The 18172-nt window shown below is 30.5% G+C and overlaps 1 protein-coding gene across 1 annotated transcript in view; it reads right to left on the minus strand.

Annotated features, from left to right (window-relative positions):
• Positions 1 to 17007, minus strand: part of dos (daughter of sevenless) — a 29616-nt gene extending 12609 nt beyond the window's left edge. The window contains exons 1-3 of the mRNA XM_014427454.3: positions 16723 to 17007; positions 12479 to 12607; positions 11106 to 11280 (exon numbers count right to left, since the gene is read on the minus strand). Coding sequence (XP_014282940.1) covers positions 11106 to 11280; positions 12479 to 12607; positions 16723 to 16806 — 388 coding nt within the window. The 5' untranslated portion in view covers positions 16807 to 17007. The remainder of the gene's footprint in view (positions 1 to 11105; positions 11281 to 12478; positions 12608 to 16722) is intronic.
• Positions 17008 to 18172: the final 1165 nt, after the last annotated feature.

The following is an 18172-nucleotide window of genomic DNA, read 5'->3' on the forward strand; positions in this document are numbered from 1 at the left end:
TATTTTTCTTCTACGAAATTGAAATACTCATTATTTTAGTCAACATTTCCCACTGAATCTCCCTGACAATACAGGTTAAATGAAATTCTACACCAGACTCAAATGATATCTACTATTCAATGATCCAACACCTCTCACCAAGTTATCTGAACTAGCTAATACAATTTTACAACCATGTGTGACAAAAGAAGTTCTAAATATCAGGTAGCAATCAGAAGTTCTGCTGATTCTAAAACTAGGTAAAGACAAACACCAAGCTTGCAACTATTACCCAATATTCTTAATCAATTGCTCATGCTACTGGTAATGCATAGATTTAAATTGCTACAAGGATGTGCACTAACACAATATTCTTTCCCTTAGTCATTTACAATCTTGGAAGAAAGTTTTCCCAAGGGACCAATGACACAGGTACTGGTAACTAGTCCAGCATGTGGGCTTCGTGGTCCCGTGTTTTAACAAAAACTGATGAACTCTGCAATTATCTATAACTAAACTTATGGGATAGACAATATTGTTATAACATTCATGGGTTATATATATGGATTGTATATGTTATAATATTGATTGGTAATAGTACCATAGGTAGACAATTTTGTAATAATATTCAAACCTTAGCAAAGTCATTATTTATCATGAAATTATAAGCTATAATAATAGTAATAACATTAATAGTAGTAACACCAATAATAATATTGACGAATGGGCTGATCCTAAAGTCAACAGTGGTAGGAACAGATGGAATGGAATTACTACTCCACGTGCTAAGAGTGGCTAAACAAGTGCTTCTCGTAGACACAAGAATCATGAAGAAGTTCTTAAATGTTTGAATAAATTTAAATCTACAGGTGGTTGAACTATGTCCTTAATTCCAGTTCTTAATCCACGATCGCATGAAGGATTAACATTTAATAATAATAATAGAGAAAGAGGTTGGAATTTATACTAAAACCTCACATACTTACAAAAACATCTGTTTTATTTAAAGATAACCGAAATAATCTACTTCATAATTCATAAACAATTAATTCTTACTAACAAAACAATGTACTTTAACTGAAAATTTCCGTTAAAACATATAATTTCCTAAACTAAACTACTACTAATTAGTAATAACTTATCAACTAAAATAAACTTAGCGAACTTATATAATAATTTATGGGAGACACAACTAACATTTATTTACAAACTCAAATTAAAGCTGATAAGGAGACAGAGAGTTTTCACAAGACATCACTACTTTATTTTTCTTTTCAACTTAAAACCAGACTACTCCCACATATACACAGTCTCTTCATATTTACACACACCATGTTTATCTCTCTCTCCATCCACTGCCCCATTTGTATTTGCCTTAGCCTCTTCTAATTTCTTTTCTTCCATTATACATACTACCCCTTTTTGAAAAGTAGTTACATGAAAATCCACTTCAAAATTCTTATTTTGTTACATGGTCATTTAATATTGCTCAAACAGTTAACTATAGAGCATTCGTTGCATTTCTAATGAGATATTTCAGATCTATTTCATCTATAAGTATAGTTCCCTTATTTTCACTCTCTCTTTTTAGAATAAATTGAACGGATTTTATATTTTTGTCTTACAGAAATTTAACCATCTCAACACTACAAAATTTTACTAGTAATCTCTTGTGGATATGAGAGTGGAGTAGGTAGGAAGTTTCTTTCAGGTTGAAATGCTTTGTGGATAAATACTGACTTTATAAAGGTTGAGAATATTATGTCCGATTTTTAGGGATGTTAGTAACTAAGTGATAATGACACTGAGAAGTGAAGGAAACAGAATGCGGTCATTAAACTACTTTCAAATAATGAACTGACCACTAGGCTTAAACAGCATTGAATTGCTATAAAACATTGGATTTTTATAAGCAAGTTTTTTTCAAATGTTTAAACCCCATAGGGTTGTTTCATTAGGAATTTCGGGGGCAGGACAGGCAGGGAAGAATTCCTTCTAATTGTTTTTGAAGTTATCATCTCTCCTGGAAAAATTCTAACCCCACGAACACACATCAACCAATACTAATTATAAGTGAATGTTTCAAAGGCAAGATAAGTCTAACCTAATTATGGAATTTTGATTATAGAGCGGGAAGTTAAGAATTAATCAGATCTCAACCCTTAACTAAGGCTCTTATGGACCAAAGCTTACAATAAGTTAATTCAATCAAAAGTAAAACTTTTTTTTCTTAACTCTGGAATGGTTGAAGAAACGATTAATTATTTTCAGAGGAAGCTCCCAAATTGAATAAATAAATTAGAAAATTATATCTTTAAAAACACTTTATATTTTCTAAAACAAAAAAAACTATGCTTACTTTAAACCAGGAACATCAACATTATTGATTCGAGAGCTTTTTTTTTATTTATACATCAAGTAAATTTTAAAAATTATTTTTTTTATTTGTGTAATAATTAATGTGTACGTATAAAATTTGTGATTTCCAGTTTATAGCATTTTCCAGGTTATTGTCCTCATTTTCCCAGACCCCTAGGTGAGCATTATAAAAACATTTCAATATATATTGAGTATTTCAAATTAAGGGCTTAATATGCTGGAAATAGCAGGGATAAATATCAGGTGTTTGCTGCATGCATACAACGTTGTAGTGCTGGCCCCACTCCTGTAAAATTACAGCAAATGATAGACCATCAGGAGAATTATTGTCGTTTGTTGATCCTGCATATAAGCCTGGCTAAATAAAAATTATGGTTTTCCGCAAAGGAGGTCAGCAATCCAGGTTCAAGAGGTGGAGTTTGGGAGGAAACCCAGTTGAGGTAGTAATATGAGAATAAATACCTGGGTGTGATAATTACACCAAAGTTGATCTTGGGTTGCCACTTTTCAGAAAGGGTCAGTCAGGCCAAATTTGGTTTGAGCTCCCCACCTGGTATAATTTGATAGCAAGCCATAATGCACCATACACAAGCAAATTAGAAGTTTAAAAATCTATCTCGCGGGTGGTGGTATTTTATGTAGGGCAGGCATGAGGTTACAAGCATTATGACATCCTAGAGAAATTTATAATATATTTTTTAAAAAATTATTGCTCCTTCTCAGATATACACCTAATTATATTTTGAGTCAGGAAATAGATATCGCCTCGATATTCTCCTATACACTGAAAACGCACTTAGATTATATTTTAAAAGTTCTGGAGATGCCCAGTTTCTGCTTACCTCATATCCTAGCAAAAGAGGTGAAAGTTTATTGGTACCAGAAGTCGTGGGAATTTTAGGAATCTTATGGAGTTAATCTTGATCCTTCAAATGTTGCCAATCTGCATGAAAAATTTACCACAGTCAGACACAGAGTAAAGTAAAGGAATTGGAAAAACAAAGAGACCTTGAAAAGTTTCTCCGATCCAGTTCTTCTCTGTACGCAGGCTTATGTGCGGTAGAAATGGTAATGCCATACGTAATGATAATTATGACTAGGTATCGATGTGGTGAATTTTCTGTTGTAGGGAGGGATTACTGAATTTAAGTGTGAAACCGTGGACACAAGATAGTATAAATAACAGCTTGGTCTGTAACTCCAAGGAAAAGGAAGATAATTTTCACTTCTTGGGGACTTGTCCCAAGTTCAGTGAAATTAGAATAAAATATTTTGGGTAGCGGACTTGTCCTCCAGAGCAATTATTCACTCTTAAAAGGCTATAACTGGAGAGCACTTAGCAATTATATACAATGGGCTACACAGAAAAGAGCTCATTCTGTTACCATTGAAGTGTTTCTTAAAACAAATACTATACTGTTATTTTAAACTATTGACACATGAAAATTGTTGTTTTTAGGGTATATAACGTATTCTTTTAAATTTTTTTATTACTTATGTGTTTTTAGTCAAAATTCCACGCAAACTTCGACAGACAGATGTTTTTTTCCATTTTCTGAATTAACATATTTTTGAATTGAATTATTGGTTATTTAACTACAAACTAATTCGAAAGTCAAATTACTGAGAAAATATATGTCCTTTACAAACCATATTTCATATTAAAATGAATAAAAAAGAAACAAACACATTTTCTTTTTTTTACAGAATAGTAGGACCCTCATTATCCGGGTCTCTATTAATTGGTGTTCCGAGTGGCCAATTTTTTTTTTTTTTTAATTTTCACACCATTTATTTTACATGTAAATATTTATTTTAAAAAATGAATACTTAAGGAGATTATTTTAAATGATTACATAATGGTTAATTATGTATTATTCTTAAAAATAATGAATAGAAAAACACGGCAAGCTGGTATAGTGTGAATGAGATGTTTCCAGTAACTACTAGTTCAATTCATACTGTAGGAACAGTAATGCTTTCAAATCTTTCTATGAAATTTTGAATCTTTCTGGTCTGAAGGCCTGCAAAACAAAATTATTAACTCAGTTGTGCTTTAGACTCCATTTAAATATGAACTAACGAAATGTCACAATAAAAGAAAACATGTCGTTTTAATGCTTAAACAGAAATTAATCATGATAAACCAAGTAGAAACAAGTGAATGTGTTACAAAATTGTATGCTGAATTAGGAATTGGCGAGCAAACTGTTCGTTATATTTTGAAGAAGAAAAAAGACATTTCCAACTTTGAATCATCATTGGCCCAAATATTGTGTACTCAGGAAACAATGAAAAACTCTACATTTTATTTATTTTTGTATGTTATAATTTAATATAAATAAAACGTTTGCTTGTTAATAAAAGTGACTTTTTGCATTTTTTTTAATTGACCTTCTTATCTATTATATTATGTCAAAAAAATGTAATAATTTGATTATCCAAGAATCCCTATACCCATCAATACCCCGGATAACAGGGGTTCTACTGTACTTACATAACTAAAACAATCATTGCTCAAGAAATTTTCTTATGTAGCTTCGATAATTCAAAAATTTTAATGAACTTTTCATTTTTGTTTAGTTTTGATTGTTTTATTCTGAATTTCCTATTCTTTTTCCCAGAAACTCTTTCTATTTATTTTATTAGAGGATATTGACAGCACTAAGGAACATTTCCTTGTTATGAAGCCAACATTCTGTAACTCTATATTTAAAAATAAATACAAATCCCTCTCCTCTAAATTAGAGGTTTTACATTTCACGACATGAAAAATTCAAGAATCAAATACAAAAAAGTTTTCATACCTCGTCCAAGGGATTTCACCGATACAACTGGACTAATTTTGTTTCTATAACTTGGCACTATAATCACAGGTTACCCCATGATTATCCTCAGAATTTGCCAATGCTATCTGCCAATTTAAATTTTTTATAAATGATTCCGAACGTTTTCTTCTTTTTTTAATTTATCTCTTACTAACAGACTAAATCAAGTTCCATGTATGTTTCCGTTAGAAAGAAATTTCACAGTACTTAAAAAAAAAACATAAATTTATTATATAAAAGGGAAAAAGTTCTAAATAAAAAAATATATATTAGGATATTTCAGAAGAATTTTAGTTTTAGAATTGTACTTCCTCCCACAGTTCCTGGAAGAGACAATATCCCAGGGCTGTCTCTTGATAAGTGAACTGAGCAAATATTCGCTGGACCATCTTCATAATCAACCTTGACCATCAGTGGAGTTGTGGAATAATTTCCTCAGTTTACTTATCATGAGAAAGTTCTTCAGGAGTGGTTTTAAGTTAAAACGTTCAGGGCAGACGTAGTTCAGTAAACCACATAAAGGTTTCTGGAGTTGGATGTAGGTGTTTCTGGATATGCGCCATCACCAACATTTGGGGATTACCCATTGATGATAGCCTACCTGGAATGAGCTATTCCAAGCAAACTTTTATTCAAAAACTACCAATTTCCGAAAAGTTAAGTTTGTTCTATTTCAAGAATATTTTAAGATGAGTTCTTGATTAGTTTTTAATATCTCTTATGATTTAAGTCTTGAATACTAAATTTTACATTTATTTAAATAATAAAAAAACAAATTTTGAATTAGTAATTAAAAAAATTTTTTTTTAATTTGATTTTATAATATTTGGCAATTTTTATTAACATAATCATGGTCAATAACAGGAAGAGATAGAGACTGTTGATGGTGGTAATTTTCTACTTTCATTATGATTGAATATTTTTTTAAATAATTTATTTCCGTAAAATAATTAATAATTTAATGAAAAAATTGTTTTTCCAGATTCAGAAAATTCAAATTAATTTAATTGACAGCACCAATCTTGTCAATTGTAAATAGTAATTAAAATACGCAGAAAGTAAGGTAATTATAAAAAGTACTTCTACATTCTATTGTAAGAAGAAATAATTAGTTTATTATTCATAATTTATAATAAATTAGTGAAATTAAATATAAATAATACTTCAATATTTTTAAGTAAATTATAAAAATAAAATCTATTTTCACATTTTGTAATAACGTTGTTTAAATAAATGAATAAATATTTACATTTTTTTTTTATTTCTCAACAATCTATTTAAGACAAATTTTAACATATATTGATTCTACTGGAATTTAATGACGAAAATTTTATTTTTAATAAACAGGTAATTACTCTTGATGTTAATGTTGTTTTGTTCACCGTTTATCATTAGGGTAACCTGGAAAAAAAGACAATATCTACATAAAATAAATGGTATTAATTATAGTTTACTAAATTAATTAGAAATTCAATATTTTTAATTAACTGAGAACAAAAAAGACAATAAATAAAGAAAAAAGTTACAAATTAAAATTAGAGCTTGTTTAGCTACGTATATGCCACAAGCAAAGAAAACATTCCTGTGCATAGATTTGTTTTTGGTAGCATAGGACGATCGTAAAAAGAAAAATACAGTATAAAAATTGAAGCCACGAGTTTTGAGGTTGCTATCGAGTCCAAGAGGAGTGGAGCGTAACCCAACTTCAGTTCCAGCCCTTACAACATCGAACATTAAAAAAAAAACAGGTTGTAAATTAATTAAGAATTTTTGAAGATCATAGATACATAACAAAAGAACATACAATTTTTGTTTATACAGGTAAGTGACATCAAAAATTCACTATATCTTTGCTAATACTAGTCCGATTAAGGTGATTTTTTGTCTTTGTTTAGGTAATCCCAAGACCTATCATATTGTCTCATAAACATTATATAAAAAAAATTATCACATTTTGAGTTAAATGCAATATGTGATTAATTTTGATCATAACTTTTTTTCTACAGATAAATTTTAATAGCCAAGAACGTTCCCAGTACGACACCGAAAATTTTGAAAAATTTTATTTTCATTTACATAGATTATGTAGTTTATTTCTCCATTGGTCATCATTTCCACAAAATCAAATTCCTAACTGGATTATGTCTATAGGAAGTCTGGTGAGTCAATTCATAAAAATTTTTTTGAGGTTAATAGCTTCCGGTTGAATGAAATTTGTATTAAATTATCATAATATGGTACAACGTTTCGGGACCACTGTCCCATATTCATGTACTTTAAACCTCATAATTTCATATAGGAAATCATGTCACACTTTACACTGTTCTCTTTTTTCTACTATAACTTATTTGTACATCTTCACTTCTCCTTAGCACAGCCATTACTCTATAGAGTATAAAGTATAGAGTATAGAGTAATACCTCTGTGCTAAGGAGAAGTGAAGATCCACAAATAAGTTATGGTAGAAAAGAGAGAACAGTGTAAAGTGTGACATGATTTCCTATATGAAATTATGAGGATTAAAGTACATGAATATGGGACAGTGGTCCCGAAACGTTGTACCATGTTATGATAATTTAATACAGATTTCATTCAACCGGAAGTTATTAACCTCAAAAAAAAATTTTATGAAATTTCTAACAAAAACAATTCAACAAAATGGGAATACTAATTCCACTAAAAAATAATAAATAATTTATTGGTACTAACTATATTTCATTATTAGGAGTTCATCTCTTTTTTTGTCGAAGTTATCTTAGTTTCACAGGAAGACGCTAATTCTTTTCCGTCTTGATTTGAAACTATTCCTACTATAACTTTAATTTACAATATTTTGATCTTTTATATCTTGACAGACATATTTTGAATAAGAATGAATGGTTCATTGGACGAGTGGGGAGGCAATAATACCGGGAGTGTAGCAAAATTGCTTGAAAAAATTCCTGGAAAACCAGTGGTTTTTGAATTTTTAAGTTTTTTTTTTTCTGTAATAAGCAACATCAAAAACATGGAAATTGGTAATAAAATGATTTTGTCCAGCTAGAACTGTCATATGCCCCACTGGGTGATGCGAAATTGTGGGCATGTACAATATTTCCTATTTCGCTGAAAATTCTGAGTGAAATTCAATAAAAATGAGAATCGGGTCTTCAAGGAAAGCACATATGACTTCTTTTTTCTTTTAAAGAAATATCCATATTCAGGAATAAAGGAACACAAATTCTACTTCAAAGTCTGGTCAAATGACAGTCATAAAACATCAGTTTACCAACTTCAAAGCCTTTATCTTGGAATCGGCTGTACCTTATTAAAATATTAGGTTCATTGGGAATCTTATACTTTGATTTTACTCAAAAATACATATTTAGTGTTGTTATAGTAATTCTGAAATATTTTGTCATTTCTTGATGTGATAATTTAATTAGTAAACCCTTCTATAATAATTGACAAATTTTTTCATTTTATCTGTGTATTCCTGCCACACCAGTTTACCAGGCTTTCCTCGGATTCCTGACTTTTGTAGAAAATAAATCCCTAACTTTTTCTGGTTTTCCGAGTCTAGACAACCCTGGATACTTCCGTGCAATAAGGACTTCATTATTGTTTCCCATATTTTCCACTTTGTCTACTAACAGGTCACAAATATTCAAGTAACTTAGTTGCCAGGTTTTATTGAAAATGTACATTTTGTAAAAATATTTGTACTTTAACAATATATTCTAAGGCATTTCCAGTTATAATAAACTCAAAAAATTATTTATTTATTCTTCTATTTTTTAATTTTGTGAAAGTGTGAAACAGCCAATAGGCTAAAATCTCACGCTCCACAAAAAATAAATAATACTAATAATAATTACCAGTGGTAATTAGATAGTAAAAGAAATAAATGAATAAAAATTAATGTAATCAATAAATAATAGCTGAAAACTAATAACAATCTTACTTTGACTCTTCACAAATTCAGGTATTCCAATGAAAAGGAAGGTTTTTTTTAGCCTAGAGTTGTCTTTAAGGGCAAGTAACTGTCTCACACCAACCGCTTTGTAAAAAAAAATGTATTTTTCTCTTTACGAAATGTCTCATTGGTTTCAGTGAACAGCTCTGCAAGTGGCCATAACTCCGAATTAAAAAGAAATCGTTAACTCATATTTTCACATTTTATTATCTTTATTATTCAATTGGTAGATTTAGAAACCAGTTAGCATTAATTCTATGTTTAAAAAACACAAAATGCTCTTTACAGATCTAAGCTGTTGGAGAATAGTTATAACTGTAGCTGTATGACTGTTATAATCATGATAGTACTGTCACACAAACTCTGCCATCATACTTGATATTACAAGAAAGGTCAGTGAATTGAAACGTTAATCATCACATGTATATGCCTCGACTATGACCTATCGTACAGTTTCTATTATTGCAGCAAAAGTGTTAGCCACTACCATGGTGGTTACACTACTTGATAGTTACTGTCACAACAGTTTTACTGCGATGGTAATGTCGCACTAGGTCTGGCATGATCTTTAATTGTACAACTAATGACAGAGGACTAACAGTCACATTAACTGTCATATGTATATATATTGACAGTGAAATCCCTAATCCGTGCAAATTATCCACTAAGGTGAAAAACACCCAAAGATCAAGTAAAGATAACTGGATCAGCAGCAATGCTAATAGTACATGCATTTCTCACAGAGTGAGTTTCAACATGTTTCTTCTTGTCACCTCTCATATGACCTACGACCGCAGCGACATAGTACTGTTGTCACGTGAGAGGTGACTTACGACCGATAAGGGTTAAAATCCACTGCAATGGGTAAAAAGTTAATCTGTTCATGCGGTTGGCATTTTGTGCATACATCCTCATGATGAAAAATTGGTAAAGGAAAAGGAATAAATAATTTTATTTATTTTTTAAAAATTCATTCAGAAAGATTAATTGTTGCTACACTAAACCTGTAGCACAGGACCATTCCAAATTCATAGGTAGGAACCTCACCTCATTAAAAAAATTAAAACAAGTATAAAATGCTTTGCATTATTCTTCATAATAGATCAAAAGGTGGATGGGAAGTTATTAGGCTACCTCATTTTCCCAGGATATGTATTTTACATCTTTTGATTCCAATCAAGACCCTACCCTTGGGAGAGTGTTTTCTAACCAATATTCAGCCAATTTCCATTTCTCCTTAATACGGTTGAGCGAAGCATTTCCCTTATCTCTTAAAAATTAATAATTCTTATCTTGGTACAGATATCCATATTTTAGAGAACTTTCTCCCATCTCTCCATCTTTCACAGATAAACATGGTACTATCTTGTTACTTATCTACAAATTAACCAACTCTAAGCGGTCTACTGATAAAACCTCTGATATATAAAATTAAAGAATAAAAAACAGGGAGAAAACTTTATCTCATTCCAGTTTATAAAGTTCAATAAAATATTTGGAATCTGCCAGGGCTTCTCAAACTGTCAGTCCTATAAGATTTTTTTAAAAGAGGACCAATTAATATTGATAGTTTTTGCCTTTATTGAATTGCATGATATAGTATACTGCGTACATATATGATATATAATACACTGTAAAGACAAGGTTTTTCAGTATCAACTATGATATTTGGTAACAAGAAATATATATAGGTGTATGTGTGTATTGTTATGTTAAATTTAAAACAGATGAACTTAGAATCAGTATATAAACTAATTTAACTAGGTAATTCTAAAAATAGAAATTAATAAAATTGTAATCCCACCTTGAGAAGACAATTTCAAAATTTTAGCCAAGAAAAACATTACAGTTTACTAAAAGTTATATAATTAACAAGAAAGTTCACATGAAGTTAATGCATAATCATTAATAAACAAATGATAATTATTTATTTTTATGCTAAAAAAAAGTTTAAGAAAACTCACCATTTTCATCTTGAATGTAGGGTTTTAATCCACAAACATGACACACACAGTCCACCCATTTATTCATATCTGCTTCTGTTTCAGCTGCTAAGTAATAAGTTCTTTTTGGAGTTCGAACATCAAACATGTGACGATATTTATGTTTGCTGCTTTCAAATTCCAGTCCAGCATCAACCTAAAATAATTATGCATATTCTTTCATACTCATTAATTTGTAGAAGGATTGAGTCACATTCTCTTATATTCATTAATTTGTAAAAATAAAAAGTTAATTTCTATGGAAAAATATTTCATCATGACGAAATTTATGATATTAAACCAAAAATAAATCTGATCGACAAGAGCAACTTAGTTAGACAGTAAAATATTCTTGAAAGGTATTCAGATTCAAATAAACATCTTGGCTCCACAATTTCCTAAACTTAATCAATTTGTAAAAGAGCTGTTTTATCTGTTGATGTTGGGTGTTTAAGAAGTTTCCATTGTGTTCATAAATCCTTGTACAATGGGATACTCTAAATGCTAAGATGACACTGAAGAAGTTATTAGAGACTGACACCTTACAAAAAAATATCAATCACCCTCAGGCAATAACCTAATTCTGAAAAATATTCTTACGTGATCTTGTACCAAATCAAATTAACCTTGCCCAAAGACTAAACTCCAGGAACACCATATTTGACATCAGGTTCCACACCATGATGACTGGTGGATTAAAAGTGGTAGGTCACACACACATATAATGGCAATTTCTCCTATACAATTCCTATTCGTTGACAGCACAATTCTCTCATTCTTTTGAGGTTAAGAACAAAATGGTCAACCCTCTAACAACTCCAAAATCAAATAGATTTCTTACCTAATTGCCCTCAATGTCCTTAGTTTTCAGGCGGACTTTCTTTACAATGAAATAAAATAGAATAGTTACATTCTTTTTGACAAAATATCAGCACGAGCTAAAACAAATATTTAATCATTTATCTCAAAAATTTTGATGGTATGATAATTTTCATGTTTTAATTCCTGAGTTCTGTAAGTTAGCTGGTTTCTAAAACATTTTCATTCAGTTTCATCCTCAAGGTTCTAGAAATCTACCATTTCTTCATAAACATAGTTTGATTTCTTCTGAAGAATAGCCTATACATTTTTATAAAAACCTGAATCTATTTTAATCATTAGGTTTGAAATTTCAGACTAAATGTTTTCATTATTTGAAATAAACAATTGAAATTCAATAAATTATTTTTTGACTTAAATGGAAATCAGTCAACCATAAAATACTAATGGATATTAGATTTCATATGTTAACAGAACTAATTTATACTTAACTAAATAACTCTGATCAAAATCAATCAGAAAAAGTAATTCATTACCTGGTCACATTGGTCTAAATCAATTTGCCCCTTCAAGGTTCTACAGTTTCTATCAGTATAATAGTACAAATAGTATTGACCAGGAAGCTCTCCAGAATGCCTTAAAACAAACCACCGTTTTCTCCATCTCTGCAATAAACATTCATCATTAAAGTCATAACCAAATTTGGATTCCAAAGTAATTATCAAATACTTCAAATAATCAAATGTAAATCTTATTTATATAATACATGCAAGAAAATTTGGGATTCTATCAATTAATATATATAATAAATCTTTCACACAATATCACTATTTTTTTTTTTTTTTTTGAAAACCTGCAAAAATGTAATTATACATGTCATGAATTGGGTCAAATGTGATCCAAGCAATAGCACCAGTTGTATCTGAAGCCATGTAATAAATTTCCATGGTGCTCTTAACTTCAGATAAATGCTATCAAGGACATTGGCAGGGATTAATCAATAGTAATTGACAAACGTGATGGGAATGAAAATAAATCTCTGTTTCACTTCACCGCTTTTGACAGATCAAAATTTTCTTCATGCGAAGTTAGTCTAGTAGCCTCTTATCTTTTCAATTCAATGGAGTTATATAAAATTACAGTTTTCATGGCAAAAGGACAAGAGAAATCAATACTTCCCTCTGTTAACTACTAATTATCCTCACATAAGTTAAATCGAGATATTTTTTTACAAATTTGAAAGAGTACAAGATCTCAAGTTGGATCTCTCATGGCATCAGTCAACAACATTTTTAAGGAAATAAGCGAGAGGAAAATGTCAGCCAATTGTTACTATTTTAGTGAGGTGTAGATAGTTGACCGTAGACTACTGAAGACTGCATAACCCAGCACAAATATTCCGTCTCCTCCTGTAACTTCACGGCTTCAAAATTATCCAAACACAGCTTAACACTCAAACAATCTTTTGATTTTGACAATACCTCCATACTAGCCTCTGTCCCTAACTACGACAAATGACAGTAATCCGAAAGCATTTTTATACAATTAGATTTTTAGTCAATCCCAAAACGGACAAACAAAACCTATCCCTAGCCTATTCCCAAATAGTTAATTTATTTTTTTATTTTATTTTTTATTTATTTTTATTATTATTATTATTAATTTTTATTCATAATTTTTTGACCTTTGGGCTTCATAATTTTACTTATCACTGGTTTTATGTTTTTTAATCCGTAACTTTACTTCTATTTTATCATTTTCATTTCATATCAACTGTTTGGTCCTAACGGTCTTTCTTGACAGTCACGTTTCTAGTGAATCCTTTGTCCTTCCGTCGCTCACTCTAGTGTGCCTTTCTACAAATCAATCAGTTTTAGCCAACCTTCCTCACTTGACAGTCTCTTCTCTCGTTCTCATATTTCTTACATTATTCATTTCCCATTCTTCATATTTCTTCTTCTACCTTTTTCCTATTTTATATGTATATGAATATTTACTTATAGTTATATGTATAGGTATTTAAGTTGATGCTCACACTGTAATTCAGATATAAGTCACTCAGACACTACATTTCATTTTCTGTCCTATTGTTCAATTTGTAGATTCAATATTTGTTTCAGTTTTTGACACTACTTACATAACTTATATTATACATATCTTCTTACCTACATAATATTATATTTCATCCTTCCCTGTTATCAATCAGCTACCATCTAATTCTATGATTATCGATCAATTATTTTTTATTATTCAATTATCAATTTTTTATAATTTATTATCCAATTCAATATTTTGTATATGCATGAAGTATGCCTTCACCTTAATGCCAGGAACACTTCACTTTTGGTTGGCTGGTTGGGTTTGAGTGGACTGTATAATTGAAAAATGTAACATGATTGAATGAAAATAAAATTCTAAGTTTAAGATACAAGAGGATAGGGGGTGGCCGAAATGAAACATTCATGATTAGATGGGTTAGTAAATTTTGAATGACTGGGCTATGGAAAATTGTAGATGTAATGAGGTGGTTGGTGATGATGTATATGTTAGTTGTTGCATTTGGCCGACTTACTCCATTCTCTGGCTTCTCCCTCCTTATCTCTTTAATACCCTCATTTCTTAATCTAGATCTCTCTCCTCTGCTCCGGGGGGCACCTCCGAGTCTCTCTACTCACTTATTTTCATTACCGAAGATTGTTAAGAAAAAGAGAAAAAAAGAACTGTGTTGGCAAAATACAAAAACAAGATGGCTCTCTCTCATCTGCCGGAGTACTTCTCACCACCGAGAGCGCTGGAGATGAGTTTTGGCTGTTGGCCACTAATCTTATATATGGCAGCCTTTCTAATTCAACCTTTCGCTTGCCATAGGTTACCCGGAACAGTATATTTCTAAATTTGTTTGTATACAATTTCTTTTCAATTTTATGTTTCTCTGAATATTGGTTGTTATCTCTTTTGTTTGATAGCCCTGATGAAGACCTGTAACTCAGGTTGAAACCTCGGCATAAAAAAATAATTTTTTGTTTACTTATGTTGTTCTTTGCTGACCGCACTCCCCGATCATCTTCTTCAATCAGTTACTATTTTAGCTTGATGAAACAGATCAGAAGCTGTTTTCTCATGATGCAAACTAAGATCAGATTGTATAAGACCTGGATTAGACCAGTGTTAAATTATAACTCAGAAGTATGGACTTAGACAAAGGTTGATAAAGATCAGCAGATGGTATTTGAAAGGAAAATCCTACAATATATTTACTGAACTGTGAAGGAAGATGTTTAGAGAAAATGCAAGTACCAGGAGCTAATTTTGTAGACTTCAAAAACCTATGATGGTTAGGTTGGGCTGGATATGTAATCTGAATTAAGGAGCATTATTCAATGTATGAAGGAGATATTCCTAGGAAAGTGCTCGAAGATAGGATTGACCGAATTAAAAGAAAGGGGTAAACCCAGACCTAAGTGGGAGGACAGTGTGCCAGCTAACTCCAGAATCCTTCTCAGCACATTAAACTGGAAGATATCGTAGCAGATAGAGTTGGATAGCAGAAGCTCCAAGAGGCAGCTAAGACCTACCCCTAGGTTGAATTGCCAATTAGATAGAAAAACTATTATAGGGATTAATTAACAATAATCGATGAGCATGACTGGGCTGAAAAACAACCCCCTCCACTTTTTCTGCAATGTAAATTTCAACTTTGCATCTTCCTCTTATTATTTATTACTTCTAATTTGATAAATCCCATAACACCAATATATAATAAATAGTAGAAAGATTTAATTTTTAACTACCACTCGAAGTATTTTTTTGAACGATACTAATTTTGAATGAGTAACTAGAGAAAATTTATGTTTACTTTCTATACATGTTTTCCAAATAATAAAACACAAAAATGGCTAAAACTAAAATAAATAGAACTTACTTGTTCACAAATAAAATTAAGGGTTAAACATATATGGGATCTGTAAAAGATTATAAACCTATCCTATCCCAAGTTGCAACAAGAAACTTCAAATACTTCTTTTCCTTTAAAATTATATAATTTGTAATCATGAGAGATAGTTGACCGTGGATGACTTATACGAGGAGAAGATGGTTGGGGGGTGAGGTCAAAATATGACACAAATAAGTTGAAGTAATTTTGACCGCACCTCCCAACCATCTTCTCATATATATAATTTATAATTATGTAAAAATTATTATGCTGCGTAATGTGGATTTTATTTCCTATGCTTAAATATTGTAACAACTAAAACATAATTATGATGCTTTTATAAAAAATATCTAATAAAGAAATGAAAATATTGAGTGATCAATTACTTTTCCCCACATACTTAAGTGATAATAACATTAGTGTTCAAAAATACGCCTTCTACACAAAGTTTACAATGAACAATTGGCTAACCAACAATAAACACACCCTTATTAGTAACTAGCTAATTGTAATAACATAAACATATTACAAAAAGAAAATATGATAGATTGTATAACCAATTTTATTGCCAGAATAAGGTATAGCATCAATGTTATCAAACATATATCAGATAAAGAACTAATGACAATGAAAATTTGACCTTAATAAATATACTGTTAATAGGTAAATGTAAATCTACTATTTCCTAGAACACAAACAAAAAAAAGTCAAGAGATAAATAAAGGGTTCAAAATAGAAAATCTTTTGTTGATATTCCAATTAATAGATAAGAGATGACTCAAGCATCACAAACAGTTACTAGTTATATTTTCAATACTTAAAAAGTAAAAAAAAAAAATTACATACCGCTCTCCAAATCCTTTTAGAAGGAGGTGACTTAGTTAGCCAACCTTCATGAACAATTTCTAAATTGTCAGATTTATGAGACATGGTTATAACATCATACTAACACTAAATGGCGAATATCACAGTTTTGTTCATAAAATATTACAAGGCCAACGGGAAAACAATGGTAACTATAAAAAAATACTAAAAACAATAAGTGACATATCCACTATAACATTTGACACAGTCTGTTTTCTCAATGAGTATAAACTTCCCCCAACTTAAGTTAGCTCTGATTCATTCGTCAGTGTAGCCAAAAATAAAGAAAACTTTGATAAGCTTATAGGTAAAATGAAAACTTATCTACGGTCGGCTTATACTTCTTTTAACTAGAGAGAATTTTAAAATATTAAACATTGGATATAAAACTATTATATTCTGTTTAATATAAAACGATTTTAATTTTAATCGAAATTAAAATTTTTATTATTGCAAGTTAAATGTTATTGGAACTACCTAATTACTTTATTTGTCAAGACAAAAAGAGAACAACATTAAATAAAGTTTTTTTCTTTACTCTCGACAATATCATACAAACATAGAACATAGTTATTTTTTCTATACAAGCTGTAATTGAAAACTAATAATGCGTCTTGAAAATTAAATTATTCTCCTCATAATGAAAAAAAACATTCATAATATGAAATGAGAAGTTAAAATTTTATTTTCTCATTACTGCTAATGTGTTTTTAAGTTAACATGAATTCCATTTAATGGAGAATGGTGGCAATAATAAAATTGCGATAAAATTTAATTGAACAATTCGAATATCCAGTAATCGAAACTAAATACATACACTTCAACTAAGAAGTTAAATTTATGTAAATGAAACAATAAGAAAAAAAAAGAAGGTTTGCGACAATATAATGGTTATAGCTGTTCTGAGAAACTATGGCTTACAGAACTACCGAATCTCAGGAGGCGGTTCAGGTTGCACCGGGAGGGTGCCTTATTCTTCTATAACAGTTGTTCCCAAACGGGGTTCCGCGAAATATTTTAGGAATGGGCCATTCCTCGTCAGCAAAACAGTTTTGAACCTTATCATTCGTTAATTTTTCTCAGGTTTTGTGCAAAGATCCTAGTTTTTATTAGCTTTTGTTGAAAATACGGTATTTGACACTCTATATATAGGAGTTCCACCATTTACCTACTGCTACCAAAAGAGTTCCACCATTTTCCTACTTGCGTCAAAAGAATTCCACCATTTCCCTACTTGCACCAAAAGGGTTCCGCCACCAAAAAAAAAAAAAGATTGGGGACCGCTATTCTAGAAGATGCTATTATATGGAATTACAAGAAATAAGGCTCGGCAGAGACTCTGGAGATTCTTTGCGTGGAGACTGTGGAAGAACCTATAAGGTGGAAATATATAACCCAGCAGTAAGCATATAATCAAAGAATAAAGTCGGTG

Source organism: Halyomorpha halys, unplaced genomic scaffold (assembly GCF_000696795.3).
Source record: "Halyomorpha halys isolate HHAL.00 unplaced genomic scaffold, Hhal_1.1 Scaffold646.1, whole genome shotgun sequence".
NCBI classification, from domain to species: domain Eukaryota; kingdom Metazoa; phylum Arthropoda; class Insecta; order Hemiptera; family Pentatomidae; genus Halyomorpha; species Halyomorpha halys.